At 46.8% G+C, this 26,460-nt stretch overlaps 1 protein-coding gene across 2 annotated transcripts in view; it reads right to left on the reverse strand.

Annotated features, from left to right (window-relative positions):
• PTPRA (protein tyrosine phosphatase receptor type A) overlaps positions 1-26,460 on the reverse strand; it is a 122,135-nt gene that overhangs the window by 59,872 nt on the left and 35,803 nt on the right. Inside the window, exons 1-2 of one of the 2 annotated variants that reach the window (XM_038134666.1) lie at positions 13,452-13,530; positions 5,183-5,254 (exon numbers count right to left, since the gene is read on the reverse strand). In XM_038134666.1, coding sequence (XP_037990594.1) covers positions 5,183-5,194 — 12 coding nt within the window. In that variant the 5' untranslated portion in view covers positions 5,195-5,254; positions 13,452-13,530. Of the gene's footprint in view, positions 1-5,182; positions 5,255-13,451; positions 13,531-26,460 lie in introns of those variants that run through there. The other variant, XM_038134665.1, reaches the window with a different exon arrangement.

A 26,460-nucleotide genomic window follows, 5' to 3' on the forward strand; every position in this document is an offset into this window, starting at 1 on the left:
TAGTTTGAATAGAAGTGTGTAATATCACATAGTTAAAAACTTGAAAAGTTTTAAAATATAATAATATATATAAAGCTAAAATAGAAGTTTTAAAGCAGTAACTAGTCCTTCCTCACGTTCTTCTTCAAAACTTTAAGTAGTATTTTATAGTTAAACAAAAAGTCCACATTACAGGACATAAGTAATTATTAAGTTAAAAGAAAAAAGAATTTAAGTGTAATTTCTTCATTAAATAGTTTTTCCTTTAAAAACATTATAAAGATAAATACAAAACCATTTCATAACTTGTTAGTAAAATACTATAGAACTCACAACCTGTAAGATTGTCATATAAATAAAAATTAATAAAAATCTCAATCCAAACACAAAATACCATCTCAACACATTTAATCCCAACCCTAAAAAACATTAAAAAAAATTTCAAAAAAAAATCAACGGAACACAGCTCTGGGAAATACACAAAATAATTAATTTTTCCAGCCTGCCTTATCTCCCTGTGCACATCCACGTACAAAAATCCCCAACCCAGATATGTCTGCCCTCAGAATGACTCTGTGTGAAAAGGGAACAGGTTCCTGACCAAGCACAGGCAGTTCTGCACCACATCCATGTGTTTAATGCACCACAAATCCATCCCACCACCAACCGGAGCTGCGAGGGGTCCACGTCTCCCTTGCCAAATTCCTGTGCAATTTTTCATTCTTTCTTTTTCATCATTGCATAATCCAGGGAAGGTTTGCACAGCAATGTCAGAGGAGAAGTCGCTGGTGCAGAGAGAGGAAAACACGGGTGACGGTGCCAGCCTGACAGGGGATTTCCATGCTCTGCTCTTGGAAAGGCCTGATAAGATGGATGTATTTGTTTGAGCTTTCAGCAAGGAACCTCAAGGATTTGGATTACAAAATCCTTCAATAACGTCACGAGAACTGAGTTCTGGAAAAGGAGGCAGGAGAAGTTAATGGTGTTAGCAACTGACCTGGCTAATCCCACTGCTGACCTGCGTCTGGCTGGGCAAACGCATTCTGAAACCTCCTTGTGGTCTTGGGGAAAGACAATGCAATTCCAGTTGAGTGCAATTCCAGAATTTCATGGATTTTGGTTCGTATCAGCTGGGACCAGATGTTCTCCTCTGGCCCCTCCACCTGCAGTGCTTGGTAATGTGAAAAAATGTCACCAAAGCAGCTGCACTTGTGTTTTACCAACAAACCCAAAGCACATCTGATTGAATTCCCTCTTCTTTTCTGTCGGAAGGGATCTGAAAGACAATTTAGTTCCATGCTGCTGCCATGGGCAGAGACACTTTCCACTAAACCAGGTTGCTCCAAACCCCATCCAGCCTTGAGCGCTCCCAGGGATGGAGCAGCCAATCTGCCCAAATGAAGGCTGTGTTTTATTGAAAATGTGAATCAATTCAACCCTCCTGCTGGACCAAATACAATCAAAGCAGGGATGTATTTGGAGACATCAACATGGAGAAGTTTTGCTCCTATAGGTGCAGGCCCATCAATGTCAGCAGCAGCTGTGCTTAGCTGCAATAAACTAAAATTAAAAAATTAAATTAGCATGGCTTGATCTCAGTGGAGGCAAGTTGTTGAGGAAGCCCTCAAACTTAGCAACAAGCAAACACAACTAAAAACCTAAACTGACTGCAGCTGCAACCCTCCTGAAAGCTGAACCTGTGGTTGCTACACCCTGGCAACGTATTTATGAGGCAACCACCCCTTTGGTGCAGTTTCCCATCTGTTCAGGCAACAGGTACATCAGTTGCTGGTATCAGTTCTTCAGGACTGAATTTCAATAAAAATCGCACGTCTCAGAAGGATGTGAGAGCAATTGATGTCTGTGCACTGATAGTTATGCCTAATTAACATAAAAATGAGGTTTTCCTAATCACCTGCAAGAGGAAACCTGCTTGCAGAACAAGCTACTGGGAAAAAAAAAAATAAATTACTCCTCAGGGAGGCAGTTGTCAGAAATAAGGAGGGTGGATGTGTTTATTTATACCCAGCAGCTCCAGGTAGGGGCTGCAGGTCCTGACATGCTGCCTGGAGTGGTTTCTGCAAGGAGTTTTCTCCTTCCTGTCCCCGTTCCATGCTCAGCTCCAACCACCCAGTGCTGGAGGTGTGCGCTGGGAATGAGGGTTTGCACTCTGTGCAGCAGCCCCTGCAAATCCCAGGGTGTTTTTTAGGATGCAGCAGGCCAGGTCAGCTCACCTCAGCAGTATCAAATTTCACGTAGAAGGTTGAAGCTTCACAGCAAAGAGGTGGGGAGAAGTGCCAGTGGGATTTAGGAGCATCATTCACTTGTGATTTATGATCTCTGGGCAAACTCTGTGTTTCCAAAACATACTCCAAGCATCAGCCTGCACATCAGCAGGTCCCAAAATGTGACAGCAATCTTTGAAGGGTTCAGAAGCATTGCAGCTGGTGGTGGCTTTGACCAAAACTGCAAATCCAAGTGGAGAAAAAACCACTTTGGCTAATCAAAGCAAAATCCACCAGGATGAAGCAGTGCAGGGCTGAAACGAGTCCTGACCCACCACCTCCTGTCTCAGCTCAGGAAGTTTGGTCACAACTGCACGTGCCTGAGGAGAAGATGAAGCTGTGGCACTTTTTTGAGGAGCAATCCTCGAGGGAGAGGCTGTGGGACCGTGGCCAGCCGGCGCTGGAGGGCACCCCTGGAGGGGAGCACCAGCAGCACCCCGGTGATAAACGAACTTTCAAGTTATTGAGAGAACAAACACCAGAGGAAGGAGCCAACCACAATTACTGACTTATCTCTCAGGAAAGACATTTCAGTTATTGTGGGTAGCACCGAAAACAACAGCTCGGTGACGGGCGCTGCTGGAACCGGTGGAGGAAACCACACGTGTTGAGCTCTTCTGCAAACCCACAGGGCATGCCAGCGTGGCTCCCACCTCCCCAAAAACTGCTGGCAACGCAGCTGGAGGAGGATATGGATGGTGCAGAGGTTGTGGATGGCTTTGGATGGGCTTTGTTGAAAAAAGACCTGTGGTTTTAGCGCTCCCCCTCTCAAAAACAGGGCACTCGGCACTGCACTGGTGTCAAGGGAGTGTCCCCTCCACACCTTGAGGGTTTCTGCCCTTTTCAGCAGCTCTGGCAGTGTTTTGCACACTCAAATACAGCTCCACACGATGCCACGTCTCCATCACGCTGAGCACCTTGCTCTGATTGCTTTCAACACACACTGGTGCTCTCCCCAACCCAGGACCTCACAAACTGATGCTCCACCCGTCCCATCGCTCACACATGCCCCTGATGCTCTGGGGGCAGAAGTTCCCCCAGTTTTCCCCATCAAAGTCAATTTTTCAGAAAATAAATACATTACACAAAGGATTGCAAGATGAACAACCCAGTGTATTTGCCTTAACCTTTTCTACTCTCTACAAAAAGGAAGTAAGAGAATTGCAAGCAAATTTTTTAATGCCATCAGATTTAGTCAAATTTAGTGAGGACACCAGATTTAGCATCAGTGCAGAATTCAGAATGACACAAAAAACTTGATTTTTTATGTGAAACCTGAAGGCACCCAAAATTCCAGTAATTCTTTCCTTCCTATTTCTATTCCTGCAAGACACCATAATTTTAAATATTGGATAATTTGAGTCTGCAGCTTGAAGGTTCCTCCAAAACACCAGCTCCTTTTGGAGACAGACTGATGTCACTGTAGCTCATTTGCTTAATTAGTGATTTACAGAAAGATCTCTTTAGGAGAAGGGGAAACTTTTCAAATGAAGAGCTCCAAGTGCAGAATCAAGAGACCATCCCCAATGACTGTTTACTCCCATCGTATACATAATTTTGGGCCACACTACATCAATCAGCAGCTGTGACTGATGCCATTACACCTCCTAAATAAAAAGTGAACTCTGCAAGAGGCCAAGCACAACTGAGTTTTCCCTAAGAGGAGGATGTTGCTTTTACAAAATCGTGCTGGGATGAGAAGTCAGCGCACAGAATAAACACACAAATCCCAACACTGCTGCACAGAGCCCTGGAGGAGTTTTCCCCTTATTTCAGCATTTTGTTTTTATCACTGCAGCCTTCCTTCCCCCAAGCACTTGGCTTTTGCTGACCGCTGCACCCCGGCACACAAATCCTCCTCCAAAGGGTGCTGGGGTACCGTGGAGCACGGGGAGAGGGCTTGCAAAGATGTGCACGTTGCGAGGAACAATAATTCATGCAAATCCCTGCTCCAAGCAAATTCCACAGCAGTGCATCTTATCACAAGCCAAACAAAAAGCAGGAATAGGCTGGAGAACGGTAAAGCCGCCTTCAAAGAATTTGCTCTTGTTGCAGCTTGAACTTCCCCCTCTCCTTCCAACAACTCTCTGCCGACACCAAAAACCAAGCAGCCATTAACTGAACCCATTAGTCAGAAGTGAAAACCCAAATTGTGAGAGGAAGCAAAGCCTCTGTTCCAGTGGATATTTGGGAGTCTCTGTGGTGACCCTCTTTGCTTCAGGAAGAGGAGGCAGAGACCAGCAGTGACCATCTCACCCTCCTGACGATGCCTCCGAGCACAACCACCAAGCAAGGCAAGAATTCAGGTATAAAAGCAGCACAAAAACTACTTATAAATCCATTTAACTCTGCTCGCATTTGTATTTTCTTCTCCAAGTTTGTACAGCAATTTACTGCTTTTAAATCAGGGATTTTCCTCTGTTTCATCCATCAAGAACTGAGCACTCTCTTGCCACATTTGGAGACAGACCAGCTTTCCACAGACGCTCAAGATGATGAAAATAAACGAATAAAATATATCTTTAGTTCAAGTTTTCTTCTTTTTTTTCCTGAGATTGCAAGTTAGAACCTGAATTCCAACCCAACCACTGGGTTTCAGCAGAACAAAAAAATCCCTGTGCTGAGCGCTCTCAAATAAGAGTCATGTCCCTTCCAACTCTGCACCAACAGAGACCTTATTATCCTTTGGGGGAGGAAGTCAGATTTTTTCCACTTAGTTACGTTCCCAGGTAGTTCTTAAATAAGATTTCCCTTCCATCTGTGTTTAAAGGGACACTTTAGCACAAGTTATTGCTTGGCCATAGAGCCATGGCTGTGTACTGAACCCCAAAATAGAGTGATGGCCACTGGCCAGCATAATTTTATTTCAAGGATAGGACAAATGAGAAGATGCCAAAATTAACAGCTCCTCTTCCTACCTTAATTATCATCAGTCAATCGTCCACCTGCACGTCATTAGGAGCCCATAAAGGTTCTTCCAGTGCTGCCCCCTGGAAACAAACAAACAAAAAAAGCTTTTAGAACCAAAGAAGACAAACACAGCAACAACTTAGGGAAACAGCATTTTTACTGCTGCCAGCAAGGCAATTCCACTCCATTTCACCAGATGCAAAATGCAATTTTTTTATTATTGCTCAAGCTATGGACACATTCGAAAAAATGAAAATAACTTTTAAGTACAGAAAGAAAAATTGGGAGTTTCAGGGTTAAAAGCGCTTTTGGGAAGAGGTGGCAGGAGGGAATTACAGAGCAGCAGCAGTTACAGAGAAAGGGACTCTGATATTCCCAGATGCACTGCTGTTTGGGAAAAGCAAATAAAGCGTAGGAGGGTCCAGAGCTAGAGGAAATAGATAATTGCTATTGTAGTGAGGGCTCTTCTGAGGGTGTATTTCCCCAGACAAAAGTAGTTTGGGCATTGGGAAAAGCAGTTCTGTGTGCTCATTTACTCCCGCCCCAAGGGAAAGGGACAGAAAGCCACATGGAGGTCACCGGGATTTCTGGTGGCCACATACCTGTGGAACAGCCACCAGCAACTTCCCCAAGCCCAAACCTCTCTGGATACAGACTCTGGCTGCAGGATCAAGTGTGATCCTATAAGGAACAGGCTGGAGACCTGCAGGGATGGTTGTGATGTCCTCACACTTGCACAAACCACCTCCCTCCCCACCAGCTCCTGGGTTTGGGTTCCTGGCTCCATCAGCACAGCCACACCACAGGGGCTCACAGTTTACCTGCCATGTCCACATTGCTCCTGGCTGTTCCCCACTTTCACAGGACCAGCCAAATTGTCTTCACTCCCTGCCTCTCAGTTCCCCTTCCTGAAATATTTTTTACCCACATCAGCTTTGAGGCAGCAGCAGGCTCCTTGCAGGATTCTGCAGAGCCAACCCCCAACTAATCCCATCATCTGGGCTGCTGCTATAAAGCACAGAATTAGAGACCCGAGGCACTTGTAGATTTCGAGTTGAATACATTTAAACCAAATTAATTTATTTTTTTTTTTCCTATCGACATCTTTCCTGCCCAGCCTTGGGCAGGATGCGACCCAGCCATCTGCTCGGTCAGTGCCAGGAGCTGTGGAGCTCAGACATAATCCCTGGGTGATCTCCTCATTGTTTTCCATCCTGCTCAAGTGTTGACTCGAGCACTTGTTCAATTAGACAAGCCTCAGCACTGCAATCAGATGGGCGCACGGGGCTGATTTTCTGCCTCCGCAGAGAAGAAAAAAATCTGATTTAGTCGAGTGTCATAGAACTGGGAGCTTCAAAGCAATGAGACCTGGAGATCACGTCTGCTCTGAAGTCTGCCAGAATTGCTGCTTAACCCGAGCAGACCACCAGCAACTTCCATTGTAAGAGAAGCAGTGAGACAGAGCAGATTAAAAGACATTGGATCTGTCAGGGAGGTGGAGAGCTGGGTTATTTTCCTGATACTTCTTTTTTAAGGGAATTGGAGAACAGCTGAGGCATCTGCTTTCTCTTGGCTCTGGCTCTAAATGAGTGACCCCAGATGTGCCAGACTCGTTGGTATTCCCACACACCACTTGCATTTTCTTCCTTTTGAGCCAGCGTTTCCCAACACCTCCCACGAGAGCTGCTGTCCTGGGGCAGAGGGGTCTGAGGGCTACAAGAATTCAGTCCAGCTTTCAGCCTGTCCTCTAATCCTTTGGTTAGCTCCACGCATTTAAACAAAGCAGTAAATTTTATGGGATCGAGTCAGGAAGTTGGCATAAGCAAATGCGCTGTCAATATTTTCATGGCCAATTTATTCCTTCATTCACAAGGCTGACAGATTCCAAACACAGCTTTGGATGGTGCTAAGTGAAAGGGAATCGCAGAATTATGGAATGGTTTGGGTTGGAAGTGACCTGTGGAGATGGCCAAGTGTCGCTGCCATGTGCAGGGACACCTTCCACTACTCCAGGTTGCTCCAAACCTGTCCAGCCTGCCTCTGGACATTTCCCAGGGATGGGAAGTCCATAATCTCTCTGTGCCAGGGTCTGATCACCCTCACAGCCAAGGATTTCCTCCTAACATCCCATCTAAATCTACTCTCCTACAGCTCAAGCTCATTCCCCCTCATCCCATCACTCCATGCTCTTGTCCAAAGTCCCTCTCCAGCTCTGTTTTGGCCTCTCTAGGTGCTGGAAGGTCTCCCCAAACCCTCCTCTTCTCCAGCTCCCCTGCTGCTACTCCCATGATCTGAGAGTTCAAAGGGAATCGGCAATGAAGCCGAGTTTTCCCCAAGCTCCTTGCAAGACAAGGACACCACCTCCTGAAAGAGGAGTGCACGCTGGGAGAGAACAAAAACCAGCAAATGCAAAGGCACAACGAACACAAGAGAGCTCATAAACGCCGACGGCACGTGTGTGAAGGGGGTGTAGAGCTGGCTGTGCCTTCAGATGGCTGTACAAAGGGATCAGTGGCAGGAGCAGAGGGCAATTTGCGATTTGTGTGAGTTGCAGTGAGTCACAGCCCTCACTCCCTGTGACAGGTACGGAGCACGGCGAGGCACTCGAGTATGAGTGAAAACATCTCATGCTGTACGCACTCACAGGAGCCTCTTACATCCACATCTGTTCTTAGAAATTACTCACTGGCCTCAGAAACCGGTTTCTGTGCAGAGAGGAAGTGTGACTGCCAAGGAGCAAGTGTGGCACAGGGCTGGGAGTGTCCCACATTTGGCTCCTGCAGCCCCACACAATCCTTTCCACTCCTCTGCCTTTTCCTGACCCCACCGAGCCATGATGTGCCAGCAGTGTAATCCTCTTGCCAGATAATCCTCCCAAAAAGCTGCATCAGGAGGACATGGTGCCATCAGAGTGTGGAAAGCCATCCCTGCAACCCACTGACCTCAGGAATACCATAATAATTCATAATTATTATTTGTATCCCATTTGTATGTATTTGGATGAAAGCAATTTAACCTGCTGTTACACCACACCAACGGCAAGGAACACATGCCAGATACAGGAAGGAATATTCATTTTCTACCACTAAAACTCAGTTTTCTAATCCTGGCAACACTGGGAAATCTAACCCTGACCTGATCCAGGTATTTCTGACAATGCTGTTACACCAAGTTGATCCAGAAAGAGATTCCAGTTATGAAAAAGACCATTGGACTCAGGGTCAAGTGTCTTCCAGGATGGTTAGAATCATGGAATATCCTGAGTTGGAAGGAACCCATCAGAATCACCAAGTCCAACTCCTAGCCCTGTGCAGAACACCCCAAGGATCCCACCCCGTGCCTGAGAGCATTGTCCACAAACTTCTCCAACTCAGACAGGCTTGGTGCTGTGACCAGCTTGTCCTGGTTTTGGCTGGGAGAGAGCTAATTTTTGGGATAGAGTTCATTGTCTTCCCAGGAGCTGGTACAGTGTTTGGGATTTGGGATAGGAGTATTGGTTAGCTCTGTACATTGGAACAAAGTGGTAAATTCCATGGGATCGAGTCAGGAAGTTGGCATAAGCAAATGTGCTGTCAATATTTTCATGGTCAGTTTATTCCTCCATTCACAAAGCTGACAGATTCCAAGCACAGCTTTGGATGGTGCTAAGTGCAGGAAAATCCCAGAATTTCACAGGTGATGGAGACCATGACAGATTAACAGGAACAAGATGATCTTTAAGATCCCTTCCAACCCAAACCAGTTTGTGATTCTATGGAAGAAAATCACCTGTTTCTTTTATTAAAATGGGGACTACAAGTTTACAGTCTGAGAGGGGTTTTTTGGAAGAACCCTGCTGAGAAAATGCTCTGGGAATTCAGATGACGACAGCAGTTTTGTTATTTGGGAATATTAATAGCATAAAATGTTACACACAAAAATGCTCAAGATCGGGGTTGGCAAAGGTAGCCCACAGTTCCTGAGTCCTCCATCCCTTATTAAAAGAATTAAAATAACAGGAAGGCAGGTATTATTTGTTGGCTAGACAGCCCCAAATCCCATTGCCTGTTAATCCACCTGAAACCCAAGTGTATCAAGGCAAATTAAAGCTGCCTTTAATCCATGCAAATCTCAGCCCAGGAATCCTTTATTCTCTTGCCTCCTGCCATGAGTTTAGCCCTGCCCTGCACCCCATTCATGCTGCCAGGGCAAAACAACACAAAGCTCCATATTTTAGTAATAGAAAGAGGGAATTTTTGGGCCTTTCACGCATTTTGGGATTGGGAAGCTTTGTGCTTCATTGGCTGGGTGAGACCAAACCCTGTTCCACCTGTGCTTGGTTTAATCATATGTATCGACACACATAAATTAGGGCAATTTGTGCATAAATTAGGCAGCATCATTATGCTAATTGGGCTGCTATGATTGTGCTGAGAGTGTTTGCAATCTGCCACAGTCCTCTGGGACAGCGCTGCGAGGGAGCTGCTGCCTCTGAAAAGGCTGGAGCTCCTCTGGGATCCTGCTGGGGCAGGCACAGCCCCACAGGAAGCCAAAACAAGAAGAGAGGGGGTGAGGAGAGCTGGTGGGATCTGCTTCCTCTGGAATGCTGGTTTCTGTTCTCTGGTTCCTAAATATCACATCCTAAACTCCCCCTGATGCACGAAACAGGTGGAGTTATAGGTGGCTGCAGAGAGAGGCTGCTGGAAAAACAACCCTCTGAGGTGTGTGTAAACCAAATAAAGAGCAGGAGACCCAAATTCCTGGCACTCTGCTGTATCAAATTTATGTGAAGAAACAAGTCATCCTCATAAAAACCAGAGCCACTCCACTGCACCTCTTCTAATTCCACCTGAATTGCAACAGAGGTAGTAATGGGATCAGGGAGGTATCATAAGAGTAACCTGATGATCCCTGTCTTAAAAGAAAAAAAAAAAATCCTAAATCTTTCCAATTGAATGAGCAAGGATAAGGGGAGGAACAAATGAACTGCAAGGTGACTGCTTTTCCTTCTGGAATTGTAGAACATCCAGAACTCAGGGGAACCCAAAAGGATCCTCCTTGCCCTGCACAGAACACCCCAAAAATCACAGCAGAGACCTGGTTAAATCATTAAATCACCATACACAGGTAAGTCTACCTTCATAGGTAACTATGAAGGGATTTTTATTAAGACCTTCAGGGGCTTTTACCAAAACATGGATTTCTTTAGCTATTCCACAGGTATCCTGCACCCTGCAGGGCTGTGGTTGGTGTCCCTGTCCAGAGAGGGGCTCTGCTGCTGCTGGTGATGCTCAGCTCCAGCTCCAGGGGCTGGTGTTGCACCACATCTCCCTCCTCCTTATGGACACTAGGGGATGCTCCCAAAGTCATCCAGTTCTCCTTCTAAAACTGGTCACTAGTTTACCAAATGGGACCATTATGCTGAAAAATCCTCCCTGTGGGAATTGAGGTCTCTCCCTTCAGAGGGAATTTGAGGTTGGTTTGTTCTCCAGGATCCAGCCAGGAGTTTTTCCACTGACAGACGTGCTGGCACTTTGCCTGGCTCAAAAACATACAGCAGAAGAGCAGCAAGCATTAAGCTACTACTACTAGAAGTGTTAAAAATCAACTTCGAGCAAACCATCTGGTAACTCTCACTGTGCCACAGGTGAGAGCAAACACAATACGCTCTGTACAGCACCAAAAATTCATCACTGCTCAGAGAAGAAGGGTGTGAAACACCAAACCAGCCCAGGGGAAACCTGGAACAAGTTGCCCAGAGAAGCTGAGGCTGCCCCATCCTTGGAAGTGTCCAAGGACAGGGTGGACAGGGCTTGGAGCAGCCTGGGGTAGTGGAAGGTGTCCCTGCCCATGGCAGCGGGTGGAACTGAACAGTTTTCAATAAAGGTGGAAGGATGAAACACTAAAAGAGCAGAGGCACATGGGAACTGGGAGATGCTCCATAGCCAGCTGGAGCAGGGAGCAGAACTGAGTTGTTTCAGCTGCAGGGACAAAGGAATTAGAGAGATACAAAGGGGAAAAAAATCTGTAGCCAGCTTCCTTCTGCTCTTCTGCTGCTCCCCTTGAGCATGAGCAGCTGGATGGTGGCTTTTCACCCCCATCTTTAAGCAGAACCTTCTCTAAGTAGTTTAGCAGTGAAAGCAAACTCATCTCTCCCTCCTTGTGATGGAATATGGATACTGGCATGGGCCAACATCAGCATCCTAACACCCAGTAATTCCCAAGCCCCTCTGAACACCCAGCATCTTATCAAAACAACAGCTTTAAAACCTCTTCTCTGCACTCTTTGGTGATAATTAGTTTTAGTCTGTGACCAGCAGATCAGTTTAGGATTGCAACTAAGCCAAAGGGATATGCAAAGGTTTTGTGCAAAGCCTCTCCACACCAAATCAAGCTCAAAAAAGGGAAAGACAAAACACGAGCTGGCTGCACCAGCAGCTCCAACAGTTTCTGCTGCTCAGAAGGGAACACAGCAAGATTTAATAAACAAGCTCAATAAAGTTATTCTTCCCTGTTTTATTTCCCCTTAAAGCATCAGCCCAATTTGGTTTTGTTGCCATCACAAACAGCTCCTTTAATCGTTCCTGACGGGAGCACAACGCGGGGCCCCGGCGCGCAAAGCTCCCCCTGCCCCTGCCAGCTCCCAGTTAATGGAGCTGCTCTGCCTCACCACAGCAATTCCTGTAATTCAAGTCTGGCAAACAATTCCTAGGCTGAAAATGGGACAGCATCCAGTCGTTATCTCCTTTCTTGTAGAAAAAGAACTAAAGGAAAAAAAAAAAATCCAGCGTTATTTACTCTACCTGCCTGTTTGCCGTGCTGGCAGTGCCACCACGCAGGTGTGACAGCAACAAATGCAGGCAGCTCTCACAGTTTTGCCTGTTGATGTCTCTGCTTTCATCCCAGCAAACAGCCTGTCAGAGCTAAGGGAGCAGCTGAGAGCAAGGAAAGCATCCAGCTCTCTCCTGACAGCTGAACAAGCCAGCAGTTTTCAGGAGGAAAAGCTTTCCTACGCTTCTGAGCCATGACAAATCCTTCCAGAGGTGATCTTAAAAGTCTTTTCCAACCTTAATGGTTCTATAATTCTAATATTCTGTAATCCTCATAGAATTAATGTTGGTCCTGGTCCTTCTGTGTAGCCTCACTGGTGTTTCTAACCTCATTCATCTGTACCAATCCACCCTAGGATTTCCATCTCCAAAAAAAAATATTAACAACCAAAAACCCATCAGTTTTCTTGCAGACACATTAATTGTAGACCAATCCCACCCTGGTGCAGAACACCAGCCCCTGGGCAAGCTCAGGAACTGTGCACAAATGGAGGTGAAAGGCTTTTGTTTGAATGGCTTTGCTCACCAGGACACACCTGATAAGAGCCTGCAGCAAGGCCACACCCCGAGATAAAGCCGGGCTGAGTCTCCCAAAGGCAGCTCTGCATCCCGGGCAAGGGCTGGGAAACAAACACCCAAAGAAAACACTCTGTGTGTAACAGCACCATTTCCCTTGGCAAAGCTCTCTGCTTTCCTTTCCTCGCCCTCTCTGGGTGCACAGAGGAACCATTCCCTGGCATTTTCTGAGCTACAGTCCAGGTCTTCCCCTGTGGATGGGATGAAGGCTGATGGCTGATCCCAGAGCAGGAGCACCCCAAGATCTCCTGGTGCCTGTAAAATTTACCCCTTGCTGGTTCTTAGATTGGAATGTGCAAAGAGACGGGGCAAAGCTGTTTGAAAAGAGGCATCCTTTACAAAATAAAGTGATGAGGCTAGGAAAAGAAATCCTGGGATGCAGAGGTTGACACTGGCTTTATGAGCCAGGCTCTGGGGAGCCAGTGGATGCACAACTGTACGAGAGGCTTTGATGAGTGAAGATCTGACAGTCAAACACTGGCATGCAGAATTATGGAATGGTTTGAGTTGGAAGGAACCTTAAAGATATCCAGTTCCACCCCTTGCCATGGGCAGGGACACTTCCCACTGTCCCAGGTTGCTCCACAGCTTCTCTGGGCAACTTGTGCCAGGGCTTCAGCACCCTCAGAGTAAAGTACTTCTCCCCAATATCCAGTCTAAGCCCACTCTCTGTCAGTGCAAAGATCATTCCCCCTGTGCTGTCACTCCAGGCCCTTGCCCAAAGTCCCTCTCCAGCTCTCCTGGAGCCTCTTCAGGCACTGGAAGGTGCTGGAAGATCTCCCCTGAGCCTTCACTTCTCTGGGCTGACCAACCCCAGCTCTCCCAGCCTGTTTCCACAGGAACCCTGAGCCATATGGATGTAAGCAGATGCACAAACAAGCTGTGACCTTACCTGGGCACACCTTGGGAGGGCACCTGGGTCTTCCTGAGCTCTCACTGGGGCCACTGGAGCTGCCCAACGTATCCCACGCAGGGCAACGTGCAGCCTAGTCACTGAGGTCTCATTTCTAAGCAAAACATTTGCAACCTTTCTATTCCTCTTCCTCTTTTGACTTCCTTAATGAATAAACAAAAGTCTGAAGGGGGGAAAAAAAACCCACTGGCACGACCAGTTGTCCTCTGCACAGCCCGGGTTTGCTGGGAGCAGCTGGGAAGGGGGAATGGACACGAGGTTTTGAGCAGTGCACTGGGGGCAGAACCTCACAAAATGCTTCAAGGGCAACTTCTGCTGATGGCTCAGAGCTGGTTTCATTTTTGGGAAGGTGTCTTAATCTGACACACACCGTGAACAGAGCAGGTGGGACACACACCAAGAGCTTGCAAGAGGCTGTGCTGTGTCCTGTGCATTCTGGGAGTGAATGAATGCAGTGCAACAGGGTGCCCAGAGAAGCTGTGGCTGCCCATGGATCCCTGGAAATGTCCAAGGCCATTCCAAACCTTGATGGACAGGGCTTGGAGCAACCTGGGAAAGTGGGAGGTATCTTCAAGGTCCTTCCAACACAAACCATTCCAGTATTCTATGATTCGTGCTTCCCCGAAAGTTTGGGGAAATAAATCCCATATCCCATCATGTGTTTTGCTTGCCAAATTGTCAAATTCCAGAATTTCCCTGTCTCACCAAGGGACACATGGGCCGTCCCTAACCCACATCCCACCTGTGTTGCCACTCCCTGCTCTGCTCACCAGGGCAAATCACTGTGATGGAAACATCCTTGTTCCTGCTGGGAGAGGTTTCAGTTGGGTTTTCCTGCCCATCATTCCACCAGATCCCAGCCCACAGCCTGCCAAGCCCCAGGCAGAGATTTATCCACTTGAAAGCAAGCAGGATCTGATTTTAAGACACATCCACATAATGCAGGAGTCAAGTGGTGGTTTTGGCTGGGATTTTTTGCGTGTGAAGGAGTTGGGACAGGGATAGGGACATTCAGGGAATGACCATTCAGGAAGCAACCCAAGGATCAAGCTCCAGCAAGTTACAGCACTGGACAGCAACAGGATATTCTTCATTCCTCCCACAGATGGGTTTCTGAGCTGTGCATTTGAATACAAGATTGTTGTAGCCAGGATAGTGTGCCTCTCTCCTTCGGGACACAAGATCAGAGTTACAGCAGCTCAAAAAGCAACGGCTCCTTTCTGCCTGTCGCTGACACCTGGGCTCCTCAGAACCCTTTCTGGTGGCTCCTTTCTGAGGACGAGGTGTGTGCATCTCCAGATCTGTTATCAGCACCGATCAGGACACCCCGTTACACACCCACACACCCCTGTGCACCTCAGCCCCATCCTGCTCCAGCTGAACCTCAAACAAACCCTCAGCAGATGATGATAGTGCAGAGTAAGGCTTTTAACAAAGCCAAACATGAGCAAAAAAAAAAACCCAAAAAAACCAAACCAGAGCAGCAGAGACCAAATGAAAATGGGTTTCACTTCTGCCACTGTCACTGCACTGCTTCAGTGTGCTCATGAAAGAGCTTCATAGCCAGACCTCTAAATTCATTGTCAAAGTGAATTTGTGAATAAAGCCACTCAATTTTATAGAATCATAGAATTATTTAGGCTGGATATAAGAATATCAAGTTCAACCATTCCCCCAGCACTGCCAAGGCCAGCAGTGGTTGAACTAACCCCTGTCCCCAGGTGCCACACCCACACGGCTTTTAAATCTCTCCAGGTATGGGGACTCCACCACTGCCCTGGGCAGCTGTGCCAGGGCTGGACATCCTTTTCCATGAAGAAATTTTCCCAATATCCAACCTGAACCTGGACACAACTTCCCCCACACGTGACAGGGGTGTCCCTGTGGTAACTCCAGAGGGAAGGGATGGACACTCTGCAGGACCAGGCTCTTCTCTGCTGCGGATTGCTCAGCACTTTGCACCAAACAATCATGTTGGCTCTGTGGTAGCCTTTAGGCTGGATGAAATCCAGGGTTTTGACAATCCCCCTGCCCCACAAACACCACTGAAGTCTGTGGGGACTCTGCAGACATAAGGATCAGGAGAAGTGGGGCACAAACCCTCATGTGCATCAGGTCTGGAAGCATTAAGGGTGTTGTTACAATACAAAGGGGCTACAGGGCAAACTTCTCCAGCTGCAGCCCTGGAGGAGCCACCTTCTGGTCTACTCCATCCAGATTCTCAAAACCAGCAGAAGATCCAGGACTTGATTTTCTTCCTGCCAGAGGTTTTGATGGGTTTTTTTGGGGGATGCAGTGGACAGCAGGACTAAACCCACAGGACTCATCACACTGGCAGCAGGATCCTTCCAACTCTGCACAGGGAGTCCTACCACGGGAATTGTGTAACCTTTGGACATTCTGGAGATGGAAAGTGGAGCCAAAAGTCATGGATGAGACCTCCTCATGGATGGAAAAGCTCTGCCAGAGCTGTGGTGGCAGGTGTTGTGTGCAGCTGTGGAGCTTCCCTTTAATCCATCACAGTGATCTCCTGCAGGCTTCAGGCCACCACAGGTCTTGGTTCCCTTTGGGGGTTTCAGTTTTGTTTCACCAGTAAAGACCCTACTCCAGCAATAAATTTTTTGCTTTTCTGGAAGTCTGCCCATAACTCTGTATTCTTTGTTTAAAGTACAAAATATTGCTTTAAAAAGTTTAGTTGTTTTGTTTGTTTGTTTTTGTTTTGTTTTTTTTTTTTTTTTTTTTTTTTTTTTTTTTTTTTTTTTTTTTTTTTTTTTTTTTTTTGTTTTTTGTTGTTTTTTTTTTTTTAATTAAATTTAAACCCACACATTTTTAGTTCAAATTTGCCCAGGTCCTTCCCTCAAGTGAAAGCCAAACGTCCAGCCAGGACTCTGCCTTCCCACACAGATATTCTGTCCTACCTTAGCTACTAGGCCTTCTTGGAGATTATTAATTACCTAAACATTAAAAAAATAATTAACAGTGAAGGCGCCAAGTACTCAGGCCCCCAACAACCCAGAATCACAGAATGGTTTGGGTTGGAAGGGACCTTAAAGACCATCCTAGCTGCCACCATTCCCATCCCAGAGTCCAGGACGGCATCAGAAGATCCTGTGCGTGACAGGTCCACCCCACTAGGAGCAGCAGCTGGAATATGCCAGGCTACAAAGAGACATCTAAATCTAACTCTTGACGTACACAGCTGCTCCTCCAAAAATCCTGGATGCTTCACAAGCCTGAAGAAAAACAAAGAAATCCATCTGCCACCTCTTTGGGAAGGTACACACTCCAGGTAAGGCAGTATCCTGGGAAAAAGGAGGTTAATTTTCTTTTTCTTTTCCCACTATTGCCCTGCAGCAAGACAAACCCAAATGGTTTTGCCCTAATTTATGCCTGTTTTCCTTGCTATCATAAACCTCCTCTATTCAAAGGAAGGTTTTGCTGCAGAAACTTTTACAGATGGTAAAATAATAACAATCTGTGAGCAGGCAGGGGTGCACTCTGCATCCATGTAAATCAACTGCAAAGCTTGCAGCATTTCCAGGGGACAGGTTTTGCCACAGCTCCAGCTGGGGCTAAGTGCACCTGTGTTCCCACAATACCACAACAAACCAAACTGGAGATGATCCCTTCTCTATCTCTGACACCTGAAGCTCTTTTTTGCCTTCTAATAAACAAGATAATGATTTTTGAGTGAGCCTGCCCCTGATCTGAGCAGCTGTTTCTCCAGTGCTGTTGATATTCACAAAGAACTGGAATTTCTCTCTCTGGATGCTGTTTATTCTGGTTGAATTTAGTTTGGGAAGTGCCATAAACTGAGAACAAGTAAACAGAATTGAAGCGCCAAGACATTACGGGTACCAATCAGTCAGCCTCAACGAGGAGAATTTCTGGGATGAATAAAAATAAAAACTGTGCTCTGAGGGAGATCCCCAATTCCACACAGTGGGGAAGCAGATGGGGAGGAAAGGACCTTCCTGAGCTGTGCAGAAATGTTCTGGATTATCCCAAATGACACACTGCAGCCATAAAAGCTTTCCAGGGGAATAAGTGGGTGATGGACACACACATCCAAAGCTGCTGGTTTCCATTTAAACAGGAGAGTGAGGGAGGCTTGGAAACCCTACATGCTCCTAAGGAGTTAAAAGGTAATTCTGGAGCCTGGCACAATTAACATTCTGGCAGAGTCTATTTAAATTGCAGGGAAAGTTGAGCTTGTCCAACTGGATAGTCAGACTGCAGGTTCCCCCAAACAGGGCTTTGATTCTCCAACACAACACCCAAAATCCTCTCTGGCTTACATAAAACACATGTGGAATCACGCTCCCTGTTGCACAACACAGCTCCAGGGAGAATTCCAGGTATATAAGTATAAACTGGAGGTCATTGCTCTGCAAGGGCTGAGGATTTCTCTGGCAGCAGAGAGGAGGACTGGCTGGTCCTGGTGGCAAAGCTGCCCTGAGAGCTACTGACAGCAGCAGCACCTCCCAAGGTAAGGGCAGGGGGGGTTTCACTCAAGCACAGCAGTCAATGACAAAAAAAATATGAGCAAATGTCTGGAAAAAACCCTAAAAGCAAGTAGTTTTTGTGATCCAAACAGCCCAACCCAATAACATTCTTATTATTTCTGCGTCCTTGCATTTCCTGTGCTGCTCTTGCATTCCCAATAATCATCACAGCTTCGACATCTTTTCTGTTCTCAGCTCCACTGCTCTGTCAGCCTGGTTTTAAAATATGCTGCCAGGGTGAAATAAAACCCGACTGTGCTTTTCTCAGCCTGCAAAGGGCAGGCCAGCACAGGGAGGGGAGATCTCCCTGCAGAAAAGGTGTTAGAGAATCATGGAATGGTTTGGGATGGAAGGCACCTGAAAGATCATCCCATTCCAATCCCCTGCCACGGGCAGGGACACCTTCCACCATCCCAGGCTGCTCCAAGCCCTGTCCAACCTGGCTTTGGACACTGCCAGGGATCCAGGAGCAGCCGCAGCTTCTCAGGGCTCATAATAGAGAATTTCCATTTAAAATTGAATCTAAATATCTTCTATTCTATTTTAAAACCATCCTCCCTTTGTCCTATCACTATCTGCCTGTATAAAAAATCACTCTCCCTCTTTAAACCCCTTTAAGTATGAAAATGTCACATCCCCTGTGCAGAGACCATACATGGAGCTCCCAGTGATTCTGGAGGGGATGCCACACCTCCCTGTCCCTTCTGCAGCTCAAAGCTGGCTTTATTAGACTGAGTCTAGAAAGAATGAATGGGATCTAGGATAAAAAAAATTACTGAGCTCTGCTACAGATCAGAGATCCCAGATTAGAACCACAGAATGTCCTGAGTTGGAAGGGACCCAGGAGGATTATGGAGCCCAATTCCTCTGATAGGCAAAAATGACTGTGCAAAACTGACTGCACGTGGGCAGCTCTGCACAGCCCCAAAGCCAGCAGAGCAGGCAGCACCCCTGAGCTGACACAGACACTTTCTGGAGCTTTATCCCACACACTCATTCTGAAAGCGCTGCTGATTGACAGGGGTCAGCTCAGCGGGCTCGCAGGAAGGCCAGGGGAGGAAAGGGCTGAGCTCAGGGCTCAGCTTCCCTTCTGACAGCAGAAAGCAGCACACACCAGCCCTGCTGCACAAAAGGTTTTGTTTTACATCTCAAAACCAAGCCACTGCTGCTGCTCTGGGACTGACCACTGCCCCTGCAAGTGGCTGGGATGAATCCCAAACCGTGCAAAACCTGACTTTGTGGGGTTTGAACCCTGAAAAATTATTTTCTTCTTCTTTTTTTAAAGAAATGAAGGTAAGAACATTGCAGCTCACAGCAAATCCCAGAAGGAAAAGCCTCCCCTGGATTCTGTTGGAGGTCAAAACCCAGCAAGTGACATTTAGTGATGCTGGATGGGGCACGTCCTCACACCCCAGTGAGCTCCCCAACCTTGGTGCTGCTTCCAGAACATCACAGCACGGTTTGGGTTGGAATGGACCTCAAAAATCTTCAAATTCCAACCCCCTGCCATGGGCAGGGACTCTGTTTTGGAGAGGAACAGCCTCCCTGAGCCGGGCTGTGCAGTTTCCAGTAGCAACTGTGCCTAATCCAGCCCCGAGACAAAACTGTCAGTGCTCATTCATACCCACGGCACGTGCTGGGCAGACTCTGAGCATGGCCACAACTACTGTATGGGGGATTTTTTTTCCCCCAGTTTAAGCTCATTTTAAGAACAGTTTTTAAAACAAAATAAGCATATTTAAAGGGTTTTTTTTAATTAAAAAATTTTTAATAGATGAGCTTATAATCAGGTTGTGTCTAAAGGCTGCACAAAAGCTTTTCCTTCTGCACGTTCATCACACAAAATACATTTATTTATTCAGTGCTTTATTTTATTTTATTTCACTTTATAGTATTGGAGGAATCAACAAAAAAGAAGCTGGTTTGGTGGTGAAATTCTTGATTTTTAAAACAAAGAACTGTAAGAAAGAAGATAAAAATTGTATTGAAGAGGATTAAATCAGCAGTTGCTCTGCCCTGTATTCAGGTCACAGCACCAAAAAGATGCCTAAGTGACAAAACAATGCTGGGATCACGTCACCTCTTAGGTACTGACAGCAGGGAATGTAAAGACTGAAGCAAAATAAAAAAATAGTTTTCTAGGAAAGTTTCAGAAGAGGCAAGTCACCAGATACATGGGCTAATGAACCAGGAAGAAATGCCACTGAATTGCTGATGCATCTTTTTGGCAATTTCTTCAAAAAATTTATTTTTCTATTTTTAATTTGAGGTATGTGGTAGGTGCACAAACACAAATATTTGTCTCTTTTTCTCTTTGGGCATATTTAGCTACCAGCACCAGGTGAGGAAGGGGACTTTGAGCAGCCTTCCAGCACCTCCAAGGACACTGGGGAGAAGGGAGAGCCCGGCTCTTACAGGGTGGGAGGACAGGAGGTGATGGGCAGAAGATGAATGGAGATGTTCAAGGTGCAGGGAGAAGCTTCTCCACCATGAGGTCAGTCAAGCTGGGTGCCCAGAGCTTGGGCAATTTCCATCCCTGGAGGTTTTCAAGATGGATCAAGCCTTGGGAACAATCACAGAATGAAAAAGTTGGAAAAGCCCTCCAAGACCACTGAATCCAACCATTCTCCCAGCACTGCCAAGGCCACCACTAAATCATGTCCCCAAGTGCCACATCCACATGGCTTTTAAATCCCTCCAGGGATGGGGACTCCACCAGTGCCCTGGGAAGCTGTGCCACGGCTGGACACCCTTTCCATGCAAAAATAACCAATTTAAGCCTCCCCTGGCACAACCTGAGGCTGTTCCCTCTCGTCCTGTCCCTGGGAGCAGAGCCCTACCCCCCCGGCTGTCCCCTCCTGTCAGGGAGTTGTGCAGAGCCACAAGGTCCCTGCAAACACACAGAAACTTGGTTCATGGAATTATTTTATTCTGTATAAAAACGTGTGTAAAAAGGAACAGAGTTTGTTCCTTTTTACAGAGGTGCTCCAACACCTTGTTTGAGAGATAGCCCAACACCATGCTGCTACAAACCTTCTAGAAAACAACCTCAAGTCCCCCTTTTCCAAGTCACCCCTTCCTGAGTTTCCCCTCCACATTCCAACAGAGCCTGCCCTTCGCCTCCTCAGCCTGGAGAGATGTTATTCTTCTCACAAAAAAAAACCCAACAAAAAACCAAAAAACCCCCCCCTCGATTATTTATGCTGCTCTTTGAACAACACAAGCTATTGTCAGGGAGTGTTTTACAGCTCTGAATGTCACATTGAGAGTCTGGTCATGCCAGGAGAAAAGCCTGCCACTGCCATGTCCAGGCATAAATCCCTTTATTCAAGGCACTCAGAGCCCAGAGCTGGGTAAAACCTAAAAGGAAGCTGGTGGGTGTGACAGCTGCATTTTGTACAATGACATAAAAAGGAACAGGCAAAGCTGCTTGGGTGTTTTTTTGGGTTTTTTTTTTTTTGAGGTAAAAGGTAGAAAATCTGCAAGAAGCATTGTGCAGAGCCAGGTGAGGCCAAGCTTGGGCTGGATGCTGCTCTGGAGGAATTGCACAGAGAAGCACGGGGCTGAGCAGAGCTGGAGAGCTTCCCAGCAGGACCCAGGCAGCTTTTGCTGTCGAGAAAACCAGGCTGGCTGGACAAGAAACCCGTTTCCTGCCCGATTGTGACTGTGTGAAGGGAAACAGGGCTCTGGAGGCAAACAAAGCCCAGCCACCTTCGGCTGGGGAGCGCCCCAAAACCATCGAGCCATTACAAGCCTAAAAGACAAAGTGTTAAAAAAACCCAGTCAGGCCCTTTTCCACGGTGTGTAACATTACAAGGCAAAACTGGACAGGTTGCAATCTTCCTCTGCCACACCCCAAATGCCAGGTTTCAGGTTACTTCACCTGCAGGAATTCGCTCGGAAGCGTGGCAGTTCTACCGAGCTCTTCGAGCCAAACCTTTACTCTGCAGCTCTTCCCAAAGTCCTGCAAAGAAAGCATCATTTCCTTCCCCCTCCCACACCCCCGTGCACCAATGAGGAATTATAACCCGTGCGAAATAATAAATATGGCCCAGTAAAAAAGGGAATGAGGGGGGCAATAGGAAAGGCAGCATTTCTGTATTACTCCAACCTACGGGATCCATCCTTCCAGCCTCCCACTCAGGAAACGGCTTTTCAACGCTGCCTCTCAAAGCTCCTCCCAGTTTTGGCATCTCCACCTCTTCTCCCTGCAGAATTCATTTTAAAAACTTAGGGTTCGGGGATTTTTTTAACCAATCTGTGGAGATTTGCACCGTACCCAGCATCGGCACTCATGGTTTTTCTGTTGCACATCTCATGGGTATATTTACTGTCAGCCAACATCCCAGCAGTAATCCTGGATTTATCTCTTTGTCTTTCTGGTAACTCCCTCATGGCTGCATCCTCAAAGCCCAGAAATCCAGTTTGCCACCCTTCACAAGGAACCTCCAGGCATTTTGGAGAGGTCTACCATTTATCTCCTCCACAATCTCAATTCACCATGAAAATATTTGGTGAAACCCATCAGCAGCTTCCCTGATACAAGTGCAGAGACTCTACCACTACTTCTGCCCACACAATTTTCTCTAACATCCAAAAAAAGCGATGAACCGTGGGGTTTTTAAAATACAGTGGTGCTCAGCACTCCTGTTCCCCTTATCTTTGAGATCCCTATGAATTTTCCCAGCAATTGCACCGCGCTGCTGCAAAGATCTCTTGATTTATGCAAAAAACTTGATCCCTTTTCTGCCCTTTTTATGAGCAAAGAGTTTCCCTTTCTTCTTCGGATGTAGCCTGGTGATTAACTGCACACTGCCACAAGCCCCGTGCACTGCAGTCCTTTGCTGAATGTCACAGAGCCTTTAGATTTCCAAGGATGAGAAGGACGTCGGGAGTACAGACACCGACAACAAAGAGAGCTACGTGCAAGCATCACCTTCAGACCTTCCTTTTTATGAGACACTGCCTTTTATCCTGGATTTTAAGCAGCAGGAGCAGGGAGAGGGGCTTTGCTGAGGTCACTGGTGAGGCTGGTGGCACAGTGCCATGATCTGCTGTGCTGTATCCATCAGGAACTGCTGCCTCCTGAGCCATGGGATGGAGAGAGAGGCTCTCAACACCAGAAGGGAGTGACTTACGGCAGGCAGGGAGCGTGGGGAGTGTGCTCAGGGAAGGACAGGGAGGTACAAAGGACCCTGCAGCTCTCACAGACCACCTTCTGCAGCTGCAGAACTCCTGGGAGGCAGTTGGGTTATTCCTCATTTCCCAGCAGCGTGAGGAAAGGGAGCCTGGGCTCAGCTCAGTAATTCCAGCCAGATCCCAAAGCCAAGAATTGCAGGGTTGTGCCAAGGCATTGATCAATGGCATTTTCTGGGCTCCCCGCAGAAAAAGGCACAGATCTGTTAAAGCAGGTCCAGAGGAGGCCATGGAGATGCTCCAGGGGCTGGAGCCCCTCTGTTCTGGAGCCAGGCTGGGAAAGCTGGGGGTGTTCACCTGGAAAAGGCTGCAGGGAGAGCTCAGAGCCCCTTGCAGGGCCTAAAGGTGCTCCAGGAGAGCTGGAGAGGGACTGGAGTCGAGGCCTGGAGGGACAGGACACAGGGAATGGCTTCCCAGTGCCAGAGGGTGGGCTAGATGGGATATTGGGAAGGAATTCTTCCCTGTGAAAGTGGGGAGGCCCTGGCACAGGGTGCCCAGAGAAGCTGTGGCTGCTCCATCCCTGGAAGTGTCCAAGGCCAGGTTGGATGGGGTTGGAGTAACCTGGGCTGGTGGAAGGTGTCCCTTCCATGACAGGGAGTTGGAACTGGATGATCTTTGAGGTTTTTTTCCCATCCAAGCCACTCTGTGATTCTGTAACTGGAGCCACCTCATGCCCATGGCCAGGACAAATGGAAAGAGGAGCAGCCCTGAGACCACCCTGCCCTCGGGTGCTGATAATCCCTGAACTCAAGGCCCTTTGATGTGCCCCTGCTCACAAGTTCTCCTCTCCTACATGAAAGGGGTCCAGAGCAGGCCAGAGGCAGCAAAACCACTTAGGGAAGAGCTCCAGTTTCCTTCCAGGCACTCAGGCTGGAGAAACGGAAAGGATTTAAAGCAGATGACAGAGTTGTTAAAAGATGATCCTTTGGTCTTAGTGGTTTGGTGTTTTTAAGCCGTGTGGGATTCAACCCTCCTCAAACAACTCTGGTGCCACAGAAATCACAAGAAGCCTGTGCCTCTCTGAGGGACAGTGCACTACTTCTCCTAATCAAAATATTATTATTGAGCTGATTAAATACTGATCAAGAGATAACCTCGTTTTCTCCCACTCAATCCTTCCCCATTGCCACTGGGGTTCATGCTAGCATATGTTATTTTCATGCAGGCAGAAGGTAATGATAGGAAAGCAATTACTGGGCAACGTTTTTAAAAATATAGTGAAAATATTTATGAGCAATCTAATTTTTTTCACGCCTGGCTGCTCCATGCACTGGGTCTACAACTCCACCACATTGTGGATGAGATGTCTTTTTTTCACAACAGACTGGAAACCAGACAGCAGAGCCTCCCCAAACCAGCACAGCTGAACAGCGTGGTTGGTAACTGTGTCCTTTGGAACAGAATCTTATGAGAATCCCAGAATTTTTTGGGTGGGAAGGATCTTAAAGCTCATCCAGTTCTACCCCTGCCATGGGCAGGGACACCTTCCACCATCCCAGGTTGCTCCAAGCCCTGTCCAACCTGGCCTTGGACACTTCCAGGGATCCAGGAGCAGCCCCAGCTTCTCTGAGCATCTTCTCTTTCTGCTTTTTTTAAGGGATTGATGAATTTGAAACCAATATGAAAACTAATTTTTTTCCCCCTCAAAATATTTTATCACTAATCCCTGGATCTGGACCACAAGTTTCTCCCTGCTCTAAAAATGCAAAATTTTCAGATTCAGCCAAGCCAAACAGAGAAACTGTTACACACAGAGGACATTTCAGCAGGAACATTTTAAAGCTGTGTTAAGTGACAAGGAGGAGGCAGCTGACTCAAGGTGTGTGAATATGGTGACCATGAACATCAGACCACGAGGTGCGTGTCATGGGGACAATTTTTTGAAAGAGAAACTGAAGTTCAGCTCCCGTGGGTGCTTAAATTTCAGGTAGGTGGGTTTCAACAGTAAAAAAAAGAACAATCCAAATATTCCATGTGTAAAACTGACTTGGGTGAATGCCACACTACTCTGGCCCCACGAAGGAATACAATTTCATTTTTATGCTCAGAACCAGAGAACCATTAAGGCTGGAAAAGCCCTCTGAGGTCACTGAGTCCACTGTTCCCCCAGCAGTGCCACATTCACAGGGCTTTTAGATCCCCAGGGCTGGACCACCCTTTCCATGAAGGAATTTTCCCAATATCCAACCTATCCCTTCCTCGAGCCACTTGCCTGTCACGTGTCCCTTTGAGAAACTATTTCAACCCGGCTCTCCCCACAAGCCTCATAAAAGGATTTCACTGCAACAAATGCCACTGCAAAGAACGACTTAAAAATCCAAATAAAGCTCTTTTTTTTTTTTTTTACCATGTAATTGCAAATAACAAACATATCTGTGGTTCACAGAGGAGGCAATAAATTAAAGCTACAGTCACAAATCAGACCAGAAAAAGATACTTAAGTCATTCAATCCACCACCCTGGGATGGCTGTGGCCCCATGGGATTCTGCTCAGTTTTGTGAAAGACTTGGAATCCTGAACAGAGGAAGTACAACACGAAGAGCTCTCTCTGAAGTGTTTTTTTATTTTATTTTTATAAAATGAAGCCATCCCTCTGGTGCTTCCTGAGCGCAGCCTTGTCGGTCTGGCTGAAGAAAAGCAAATGGTCTTTAGCAAATAAGCTTTTTATGTGTGAGAGAAGCACATCATAAATAAAAAGGAAGTTTGATCCCTGGCAGAACGGTTGTGTTTGCTTCTTCTGTAACCAACCCATGATGGCTGTGACATTTCAGCTTCTAGTAAAAGAGACAGGTATTTAATATCTTCTGTGAATCACAGAGTGGTTTGGGTTGGATGGGACCTTAAAGATCATCTGGTCCCACCCCCTGCCATGGGCAGGGATGCTTTCCACTATCCCAGGTTGCTCCAAGCCCTGTCCAACCTGGTCTGGAACACTGGTTAACTTTAAATTCATGCAAAAATATGCATTTTGAGCCATTAGGAATCTGAAGACTCCAAAATTTTAACTTCCTCGCTGATTCTTCTACTCTCACCAGACACTGAAGAATTAAAAAAAAAAGCCAGTATTTTTTCATTTTTCATTGAGCTGCACCCCTCAACCACTGCATTAGGTGCCTATTTCCATAGCTTTGGTGAACAGAACTATTTTAGGAACGGTCACTAAACAAAACAAGTTGAGGGTTTGGGTGTTGCAGTGGTTTGGGGTTTTAATTTCTGGGGCTTTTTTTATTTTGAGGACAAGAGGAAATGGCCTCAAATTGCACCAGGGGAGGTTTAAATTGGATAT

Source organism: Motacilla alba, chromosome 4 (assembly GCF_015832195.1).
Source record: "Motacilla alba alba isolate MOTALB_02 chromosome 4, Motacilla_alba_V1.0_pri, whole genome shotgun sequence".
Taxonomy (NCBI): Eukaryota; Metazoa; Chordata; class Aves; order Passeriformes; family Motacillidae; genus Motacilla; species Motacilla alba.